Source organism: Sander vitreus, chromosome 6, assembly GCF_031162955.1.
Source record: "Sander vitreus isolate 19-12246 chromosome 6, sanVit1, whole genome shotgun sequence".
NCBI classification, from domain to species: domain Eukaryota; kingdom Metazoa; phylum Chordata; class Actinopteri; order Perciformes; family Percidae; genus Sander; species Sander vitreus.
In genome coordinates this window covers 19,019,031-19,030,531 of record NC_135860.1, presented here as the reverse complement: position 1 = coordinate 19,030,531, position 11,501 = coordinate 19,019,031, and the positions used below count along the sequence as shown (strand labels likewise).

The 11,501-nt window shown below is 38.7% G+C and overlaps 1 protein-coding gene across 1 annotated transcript; it reads left to right on the top strand.

Annotated features, from left to right (window-relative positions):
* The first annotated feature begins 927 nt into the window (after positions 1 to 927).
* On the top strand, positions 928 to 11,143 carry LOC144519873 (uncharacterized). The gene is made up of 5 exons (XM_078253365.1): positions 928 to 1,204; positions 6,751 to 6,883; positions 8,009 to 8,205; positions 8,682 to 8,973; positions 9,222 to 11,143. Exons 1-5 carry the CDS (start codon positions 1,145 to 1,147, stop codon positions 9,383 to 9,385), a joined length of 846 nt encoding a protein of 281 aa, XP_078109491.1. The 5' UTR covers positions 928 to 1,144; the 3' UTR covers positions 9,386 to 11,143.
* Positions 11,144 to 11,501: the final 358 nt, after the last annotated feature.

Below are 11,501 nucleotides of genomic sequence, written 5' to 3'. Positions count from 1 at the left end.
AACCATTCTGGACTAGAGAGTCATAGCTACAGTTTAAAATCCACTTCATTAGTTGTTACTTCTCTACACACACTGGTCAGTCCCTTATCTCAGGTGTAAAATGAGTCAAATAAATGTGTATGGGTTACTAAAATGTTTATTGAATTCTAAGTATTTAAAAAATGACTATGAAATAGAACATTGTCATGTGTAAGTAAACTTTGTCTTCCTCCAAGCTATAACATACTTCACTTTTCTATGTCCTAACAAGCAGCCAGTGCTTACAGCTTTATGTAGGCTATTAAAAGTTACTCATTTACCAATTTCCTTTAAATTTTTTAGGAACCTTTATTATCTTTTTTTGAGAAGTTTCTGTACTTGTCACTTTGTGGTGTAGCCTGGTTAGTTTTTGTTTCCCCAACACAGAGTCAGCACAAAGAGAATCAGCACCATCATTTTCAGAGCAGTGTTGATTGATGTTTTTTCATACAACCTACATCAGTCCAACAACCTACAGTAACAGGCAGGTACATATCTGCTGTTGAGGGTACAGGTACAACAAAGAGTAAACACCAACCCCACTGAGTTAACTTCATTATCCTACTCATTATTTGAGGAGAGTTTACCACAATCTGATCTAAATAAGATTTGGAGAGTGGACTTTCAACTTAGTTTTCTGAAAAATGTCTTTTCCCTGACAATCCTAAAATGTAGTGCATTTCTCTTTACTTTCACACAGGTCTCCCGTGTTTGTGTATGTATGTGTGTGTGTGTGTGTGTGTGTGTGTGTGTGTGTGTGTGTGTGTGTGCGCGCGCGCGCGCGCGTGCGTGCGGGTATGCTCGTGCTTGCATGTGTGTGTTCATTGTACAAAAAACGCCCCCCAGCAGTCAATGGACGTCACGCCGTGTTGACGTCACCGCGGAGCCACGCTGCACAACTATGGAGCCAGTCCAAACAACTTTTCCAGAGGAACCGCACACCACAACGCGTCCAGTCCTCCATCAAAGCGCTGAGATTTACCAAAGTAGCAGAAAACATCAGCCGAACACGTGACGAGAAATTAGCTTAACGACTTAATTTTGCTTTTGAGTATATATAATTTAGTTCCTTTCTTACTATATATTTATTTATCCTTACAACTGTCGTCTCTTTTTGGAAGTTACGATGAGGAATCTGCGGTTGTTGTTCCTCGTCGGGCTGGCGACTGGGTTTATCAGTGAAAAAGTAAGTAGCTTTTAATTTCGGCTTAATTTAAAATACCGAAAAACTAACGTTATGTATAAAACCTGAATGTAATTTGGCTCGATGACATTGCCTTTCTTTTATTCCGAGAAAAAAAACGAATAAGCCTTTGAGATAGCTAGCTACATTTAGAAAATGCCAGCCTACGTAACGTTTATATTTGTTTTGTTTTTAATTGTGTTTTTTTCCATTCATGCTGTAACGTTACATATGACGTTATACCGTTCTAACGTTAGCGTGTTCAGTATTTTTTTTTTAACATCCTTTACCACCTGGACGTTTTATATAAGTCTGTGCTAAAATATGTCAACATGAAAATAAGCATGACGTTACTGTTTTTTAAGCATAAGCTAATGGTATCTCCCAGGAAGCAACAGTATAGAGCTACTACGGACTGATGCAGGGTTTACTGATATTCAGACTGTGTATTCAAGCAAAGTTCAGGCGTCCAGTTGGTGTCAAGTTCACACAGGGCCAAATTCTGTTCAGCCTTTATGCCCCCAGCTTTGACATTTAAACCCAAACCTCCTGGCCTGAATTTCCCAGCAACACAGGGCTTGTGTCAGGTTTTAAAATATCCTTTTTGCCAGATAAAACTCTGTATCACAATCTAATGAATATTTAACTGAATGACGAAACCCTGTCTGACAAGTCAAATTCAAATTGCCCCCCCCCCCCAAACTGAATCCAAACTGTGTGTGTGTGTGTGTGTGTGTGTGTGTGTGTGTGTGTGTGTGTAAGCTGAAAAACACCTGGAAATGACAGGCTAAAGCATAGCTCTGTGTATTGTCACAAGTGCAAAAACCTTCCTCTTTGCATGATTTATTCACTGTAAAAGTCCCAAATGAGAGCCAGGGAACTTCGCCACCTCTCCAGAAATGCATGACATTTATGATTTATGGACTGTATATAGTGAAAGGGAAAGAGCTGAAACCTGAGACTGTCCTGCTCAAAATGTGTGGCCAGAGATGGCAAGGCAGTAAACATTGGCTAGATACTGAAAAAGTTGTGTGGGCAGAGAGAGAATTAATATAGTTTAATGTAATTTTGTTCTCCACCTAAGGCCCCATAAGTTTTACTCTGTGAACATGTATTCTAGAAAAACAACTTTTGAACTGCTTACTTTTACCGTTGTGTAATGTAAGTCATACTCTACTCTACACATGCTTTGATTTCATATTACTTCATGCCACTAATACACAGACTCCAGTCCTAAATTGCTGGGCGTGAAGGATCAAACTATCTATTTCTGTGTGGCTGTAGAATTACTGGTTAGTCAGTCAGTGACGTTGCTCCCATCTAAAAGATGAATGTTGAAACAGGCTTTTGAGTTTGTGAGCCAGTAGTTGTGTCATTTTCTGGATGGTTGACTCACAGTGAGTCCCACCGGGCTAGTCCAGGCAAGCATCTAACTGCGTGGGCTACACACACCCAACCATAGTAGGCAAGAGAAAGCCTGTGGCACTGGCTCTTTATCAATGATTATTTTCACACTGCTTCACAGAAAGACCAAATACATTATTGTAATGATGATAATCCATGAATGTAAAAATAGAAGGTGGAGATTCCTAGCTGTGGAAAATTGGTATACATGTGTGGTCTGCCTGAATGTGCTCTCGGTTTATCAGTAGTGCAGTATTAGTCACAACACTGCATATGAAGTGAGGACTGTTCACGTCCTGTCTGACATCTGATTTGCTGCCGGACTGTTTCTATTGCATTTTTGTGACTTTGCTAGTTGTATGTCTGAAATGTACACAAACAACTAGACCTGAAAAGAGTTAAATAGTAAAACCAGAGCTAACTGTTTTAGTAATTTAATTTTTTTTCAATACAATGGTAAATACCACTTCTTCTTACCAGTTATCGCCACATATTGGTGGTTAGGGAAATCTTTCTTATACTGCTCTTTGGTCCACCACGAAGCTTTTAATATTTGAAGCCTCTTAACTGATGAAAACATGTATGTTTTTTCAAATAGTGTGGGCTAGGACCTTTAGTTTGGGGTCAGCAGATTCAAATAACTGTGATACATATCTCAGTTAAGTCCAGTATAATATTCTCTTATGTGTAAAACAAAAGGAGATATTGTGTATTACAATCCTACCGCGATACTCTGTCCAGGCCAACAGAGTTGTAACAAAAATTACTTGATTAAGAATCACGAGCCAAGAATTGGAATTGGTATCAAATACTTGTGCCTTTTATGAAGCCTTTGAGGACGATAATTGCTGTTAACTAAACAGACACATTTGACATTTTGGGGGGGGGGGGGTCAGTCAGACATTTGAACATGACTCATAGCCCTGGTCAAACATACCCCCTCTCTAACACAGCGCTGTGTGCTGCTGCTATCTAGATGGTGATGACAGGTCTGCTGTCTGTGTACTTTTGGCTGTTACACAACCTCACTCTTGACCTGACTGCTTTCTCATTATCATTGACATCCCGCTCATTGGGGGAATATTTTACTGTAATAGCCATCCAGCAGACTAAAAACAAATATGGATTTGTTGATTACAAGATTTAATAATGCACTTAAAAACACACTCATACACCCTCCCTATTTCATGTCTGTAGTGTTTTATCACTGCGACCAGGCTGTCAAAAGTGTGTGTGTGTGTGTGTGTGTGTGTGACATATGTATGTTTTCCAGATGCGTGTAACCTCTGACTGACTGAGTCAAGTCTTCTAGTAAGCCCTAACGCTAACTTCTTTCTAGCAAGAGGGATTGACCGAGAAAGTGATAGCTGATTTTTTATTTTGGCCTTTGTGTTACATTTTGTATGTTACATTGTCTGTAAGTGTATTTCGAAAACAGTGAATCGATTATTCAATCAACAGAAAATGATTCGCCAATACCTCTGATAATCAGTCAATTATCAAGCATAAATGGCAAACTGTCTTGGGTTTTCAGCTTCTCAATTGTGGCGTTTTGCTGCTTTTCTCAGTATTGTATTGTACACTAAATATGTTTGAGTTCTGGACTTCTGATTGGACACAACAAGAAATTTGAAGATGTCACCTTAAGCTGGGAATTTGTGATCTGCATTTGTTACCATTCTCTGACATTTGATCAACTTCCTTAATAATTGAAAAGAAAACTCAACAGATGAATAAATAATAAAAAAAATAGCTGTTATCTGCTGCCCTCCTGGGCCTGCTCCCACAGTAGGGATTGGCAAAAATGTAATTATTCTCAATATGATCATGCATAGACTTTCAGCATACGTTTTGAAAAATATGATCTTGTTAACCTTCATACAAACCTCTGTTTGAGTTCTCTTCTGTTTCTCCCAGAGCACATTATATTATAATTCTAAAATGAGTTTCTAAAGTTTTAGTTTTACACATATAAAGAGTATAATATATACCAGTGAAACACAGTTAACTGCTTTGAACATCAGGTGGATTATTTTATGTATGATTGGGACATCTACCATATTGTCGTGTTTATTGATATCGGAATATATCCTCAATAATGGTGATAATGATTTCAACCATACTGCCTAGCCCTACATCACTGTGTATGTGAGGGATTCTGTTTAAAGTACATGTACGTGGTGGAGGTGGTGCGTTTGGCAGTCCATCAGTTCAGCAGCACTTGAATTCTGTCACAGAAATAGTATTAGTAGTAGTTGTGACCTTTTTATAAAGGTTTCCTGCTCATTTTTAGCATGTACATTGTATGACTCCTTCACTGGGACTATCCAATCAGTGTAGACAGACATGCGCATGAGCTCTCTTTCAAAGAGACCAAACAATCTAGATTGTGTCCAACCTGGAGCTGTGAGTTTGATAGTAAATGTAAGACAGCTCTAATTCTCTTTGGTCATCCACATTAATTCAATAAAAACCAAAGTTATTTTTAAAAGAAGTGAAATGTCTGCGTGTGTGTGTGTGTGGGGCACAGCATCTGCTTTTGTAATCCCCGCTTGAAGCCAGCAAGAATGCGAGACCCCCTTCTGCTAGTCAGCCCTGGCATTGTGAGACTCTGCTGTCTTGTGAAAATGGATGGTTTTCTGTTTGGCCTGTTTTGCCACAATGTGAACACAAAATCTGGTTTCATCTCATAATGCTTTTCTCTTGTTGCATCTCTGGTAGCTCGAATAAAAACATGATATCTCAGGAGTCACAAAGAAAAGTATGTTTTAAAAGTTTTTATTAAGCCTTGATCTACTGTAGTTTATTGATACCAAAAATATGTTCCCAAGCAGAAATAAGTGTCTGGCATTATCAGGTGAAGAGCATTGGTCTGCAGTTAGTGAATAATAAATACACACATTTTAGATCTGTATCACTTCTTATGTCACTTCTCACTTCTTAGTAGGTATACTGCCAAATGAAAGGCTAGTATGTGTAATCCCTCAAGTGTGAATATTTATTGCACTAAAAGATCCTCCTCCTACAGTATGTCACCAGCACCTGTTTCAAGAGAAACATACAGTACTGTCTCTGTCTCTGTCTTCGTCTTCTTCCCTTCCTCCAGTCGCCCTCGTTTCTCGCTCTCTCAGCACCTGTGTTAGTGGAAGCATAGTATACATACCAGACATATTTCAGGTCTCAATGGGCCATATTTTGTGTGTGTGTGTGTGTGTGTGTGTGTGTGTGTGTGTGTGTGTGTGTGTGTGTGTGTGTGTGTGTGTGTGTGTGTGTGTGTGTGTGTGTGTGTGTGTGTGTGTGTGTGTGTGTGTGTGTGTGTGTGTGTGTGTGTGTGTGTGTGTGTGTGTGTGTGTGTGTGTGTGTGTGTGTGTGTGTGTGTGTGTGTGTGGCCATTCCTCGTTTAAATTTCAGACTCATTATCATGTTGCTTTCTTTGATTAATGTGTTTTTCTAGTCTTCCCAAGCCGTTTGTTATATTAACGTCTTTCTGAAGTTATCGCAGCTTGTTTTATTCTTCAGACATAGAGAGAGTCATATTTCAGCAAGCTGATGAATAACCTAATCAATTCCAGTACTTCATCGTTTTGGTTGGAGTCTGCTTTCTAGTGTCAGACTAAGCTTTAGATGACGGGACAAGTAGGGTTTTGGTTTTCATCAGACTCCTATGTGTAGTGTTTGGGTTAGTGGGAGGTTTTCCTACTCAACATGAAACATTTTTCCCCCATGTGTGTGCCCTGTTCTCTGTTCTGTGTGTTGCCTTTGAAGCTGCTCTATCTCTCCCTCCTCCTCTGAAATACACTTAGATCTTTTCTGTCCGGCTCTGTGAAGCATCACAAATTACTGCCACAAAATAAAGTTTGCCTCCATCTACTGTACATGCTACAGTATGGATGCAATACACACTATGGTTAAACTGATAGACACCAGTGAACACTCTGGCATATTTAGCCAGCATAGGTCATTGGCTGTAAAAGGTATTGCCTTACCCCCAAACTGTAGAGACGTTCACATGTTTTCGATTAGTGGAGGGAATTCTGCAAGTTTGAATAAAGGAGATCTATGTGTCTCCTCGTCTTTTCTGTCTTTGATAATATTTCTCTTTTGCTTGAATCATAATACCTGTTTTTTCTTCTTCTCTTTTCCAGCTCTTTGTCTCCTCCCAGTCACTCTTTTCCGCAACAGATGACATGTACCTAGAGGGCCGAACGTCAGGTGACCTCCCTATAGATGATGAAGATGGTGATGATGGCGGATCAGGCTCTGGATCTGGAGCCTTTGGTAAGGAGACCACTGTCTTTGTTTTGTAATTGTTTTGCTTTGTTATTTTTATCAATGGAAATCATTTTGTGTGTGTGTGTATTTCGTGGCAGGCCGCCACAAATATATCAATGTATGGGAAACACTGATTTTGGTTGCAACATCACATTCTTTGTTTCAGCAGTTAAATATGTAAATGAAGGGTTCTCAGATACATCATCATTTTTGTTGAATGAACTTAAACACAAAGTCAAAATTAGTTTTTCTTCAGTACAGAGCCCGGTTTCCCCGAAGCATCTAGACTTACAGTGGGACTGAGATCCTGTTAGTCTTTAAGTGATTTTGGGTAACAGGGACCATATTTCTATCTTAAAATTCAAATTTCCTTACAGACCATTAAAAAGTTTTCTAATCTACTCTATCCGCTCATTTGCAAATGTCAGACAAATGAGCCATATATGTACGGTAGACACAAGTGCTTAGTGTATTCAGACACAGAAGCACTCGCTCACTGTGTGCCAGATGTTTGACCTGAGGTAATGTGGAGTGTACCAGGTGAGATTTTATTGGAAGCGCACAGATGTCAGATACTCTCTGCCTCATTATCAGTGACTCACCTTTACGCCCACAGTGAGTAATGTGTTGGAACATTTAGCGTGATCACAATAAAAACTAAAATGTGGTTCAGTGAATTCCAGTAAGTTATAAAACTCCCAGATTGCATTGCAATACTGGGTGTGAAAGGAACTGGTTAATTAACATCTCAATGTCAACTTTTAATATTGCATCATTATCCGATTCAAACCATTCATCTACAAAATGTCAACTTTGAGCTGAAGCCCTGTTTAGCTTTGTGGCAATCTATTTTTTAGATATTTAGATTATAATAATATTAATTTAGTAGTAGACTACCCTTAAACTATAAAGTAACTCTTAATCCTTAACTGAATGTGCATGAATGATGCATTTTGATACGGCAACGGCTCTGTGCCAAAAATTAGGTTCAAACACTCTTAATACATGCAGTCTGTTTATAGGTGATGTGTACAGACATTGTTTTTACCCCAAAAAACAATGTTTGCTAGGTTTTAAAGAAAGGTCACTCTAAGGTGTTAGAATGTGTGATGATTGTTTCCTCTATTTCAGCTTTCGCAGATAAAGAGGAGATACTCAGGAGGTTCACTAACTTCTCTCAGACCACAGTCTCCAAGGAAACGGTTCCAACTCAACCACCGCCAACAGCAGACTCTCCTCACAACCCATCAACCACAGCAGCAACCAAAGTGAAGGATACAGAGACAACACCATTCATATTACCTAATGGGGACAGCAGTGATGAGGAGGTAGAATATTGCTTTTTCCTTTGATATAAATCCTTATCTCAAAGAAAACTCTCCAAGATAAACCACTAGTATACTGTAGACGATTTAAAAGATTCAAACAAATATTACAAATGGTGTACTTATGTATTCTGTTAAGAAATGTCTTTGGACATTGTAAATGATTAACAGACTTGCAGCCACTGTTAATTCCAACATCTGTATGAACCAAAGCCTTCCCAAGAATACATCCATTATACTGTATGCTTTTCGACTTATGATGTGAGATGAGAGACGATGACATTATGCCTCAAATTTTCAAATTTCTTCAAATCCTTTTCAGCCCAACTTTGTTATCGAGTGCATCATGCATTTAAAGCTTTAGTGCTTGGCTTGTATCAGGTGGACGCGCGACAGTTTTGTTGTCATTACTTAGAATTCCTCATGGGGCCGACAGAAACTACGCACTATAGCTTTAACTACTGCTTATATTTCTCCAGGTGGCAGGCACAACAGCTGATTGGTTCGCACAGAGCTCCACCAGCAAGCCTCCCAGGGAAACTACTGCAACCAAATTCGGCATAGACATCGCTGTAATCAATGATACCGTCGAGGATAACAGTCTGGATAGGTGGGATGTCTCAACACCCAAAGACCGCGAAGACAAAGTCCGGATCGCAGGGGCCGAAAATGATCTTAAGGCCACCAACGACCGAGGCACAATATATGAGATGGACTCTCCGGCAGAAGTGACCTCTGAGAACATGTGGGAGAGGACGGAAGTGCTGGCAGGTAAGGACAGATTTCCACTAGGCTTAACAGCATCTTTATTGTCCCCACATGTCTGGTTTAATGAGGTATAATTCAGGGTTAGAGTTAGCATCTGAAGACTTAACAGATGATGATAAAGCATAATTTGCAAGCAGGTTATTTTCTGTTGGAGCACTTTTAGAAATAAGATTTAGATTTTTGATTTACATTTTGCCAAATATTGTCAAGAAAATAATAATATTTCAATGTTTTTTTTATTCCCTCTCCAGCGGTGATAGCTTGCGGAGTGGTTGGATTCCTCTGTGCTGTTTTCCTCCTCATCCTAATCGCCTACCGTATGAAGAAGAAGGACGAAGGTAGCTACAACCTGGGAGACACCAAAGATTCCACAACAGCCTATCACAAAGCGCCTACCAAGGAGTTCTACGCCTGAACTGACCAGTAGGGACTTTAAATGGAGTGTGTCTCCTCCCAATCAGGACTAAGAACGGATCTATAAACAACTGAGGATGATCCCTCTTGATGAAGTTTGAAGTCAAGCACCTCTGTTCTTCTTCAGTGCTTTCGCCATTATTATTTTTCTCATCTTCCTCCTCTGCTATCCTTTCACATCTCGTTGGACTTGGTTCTGAGTTACAGAGGAATTGATTGTCCCATTTAGCAGAGCTACAGCCTGAACTGTCCAGCTCAGCTTAACAACATTGAGGACGTTCACAGAAACATATGAATTGCCTTAACACATTTTGAATGCTGTTAATTGAAATGGTACCACTTATGGGATTAGTATTACAAAGGGCCTTCAAAAATGTAAACCCTTTTACTTTTACTATTTGAGGTCAAATTTGCTCTTTTTAACATTTTTCATCATTACATTTAATTTTCTGTACGCTTTCTTCGCTGCATCGATGATTTGTTTTTGTTGTTATGAGGAATGAATATGTTTTTTCATATGCTGTCCAGTATTGGAATGAGAGATGATGTTTCTCTGCAGGTACATATTTCTGTTGCTTTCTTACAAATTTTTGACACTAAAGAACTGACCAAATATAAATGTGCTTTATCTGTCTTTTGTAAAATTATTTTTACTAGCCTTTTCAATGTGTTTTGATGTTTAGAGATTATATTTCCGTAAGCCATTTTTTAAGAGATTTCAGTTATTCATAGTATTCATACAGTGGTAGCCGTATGTTGGCCCTCAACTTTGCATCCAGCATTAGTCATATTTAAAGGACTATTTTATTTGATGACTGAGTGCAGCAAGCACGTGTAACAGGATTCCTCAGGTAAAGCCAAGGCTAATGACTATAATTCAGAAACCGTAAAAGTTACCAACGATTTCTGAAGCAACCAAAACATTCCTTTCTGACTGTCAACTGCATACAGCTACCATAGCAGGTTTGGACTTAAAGGGACAGTGACAATGTAACTGACAGGATTATAAAAAATCAGTAATTTATTCATGTCTTACAAATTATTTTTAAATAGTTACAATGTTAGGTAGTGTAGGCATGTCAGGTTTTACCTCAACCAGCCAACCAAAGGAGCATGGGACCTTCTAGAGAATTTTAGAGATATTCCCTTTTCACAGCACATCATTCTTACTTGTATACACCCTGTTAGACAAATATTTAAGTGAAAAGATCAGGGATTTGCCCCATGTATAGTGTCTGAAATTTAACCATCTACCTACTGCTTATTATGAGTCAAAAAACTAAATTTGATGATCAGTGGTCGATGCATACAGAGAGGTGGGGCTAAGTGGTTAAACTCTGAGTAGACTTGGCCTGCTATCCACACATTCTAATTGAAATTATATTGTTTTGTATTTCTGTTGTTTTGACTTTGTTGACATGAGTTTAATGTCATAACAGATGTTAAATTGGTATAGGTATTCTTATAGGATTGTAATAGCTATTTTTGTTTGTTGCCCCATTGCAAAATTTGTAGCAGCAGTTTTTGTGTCTATTAATCGTTTGATTCCCTTCATGAGACAATGTAACATCAGTGAAAGTTGGTGAGTGAGGCTACATTTATTTTTTGTCCTTTAGTCAAGTCTACTTATTGGTGTTTACATGATATAAATACCTTTGCCATAATTTAAAATACGTACTAATTTTAAGCAATTCTAGAATAACTGAATGCAAACTACCTATTCACCGTGGCTGCAATAAACAAGACGATTTTATCACTACTAACCTACTGTGATTTACTGTTGATAACGTAAAATTTGTTGGACACTTGAATCCTCCGTGCCTCACAAAATACATTGTATACATTCATTTACAGTTGCTTTGACCTTTTGAGTTGTACGGAACCTCAACTGGAATATTTCTGTTCCAGTGTGGTCGAGGAAAAACTGACATTTCTGTTCTCCATACCAACAGAAAAAAACATAATAAACCCTACTTCTAGAGGGTTAGGACAACGGGTTAGCACTTGCCAGCAATCCAACAGATGATGACACACAATAACAGTTGTCTTCTAGAATCTTTGTAAGTTTATACAGTATGTTGATGATACTATAATTTAAATGTATTAATTTATACTTG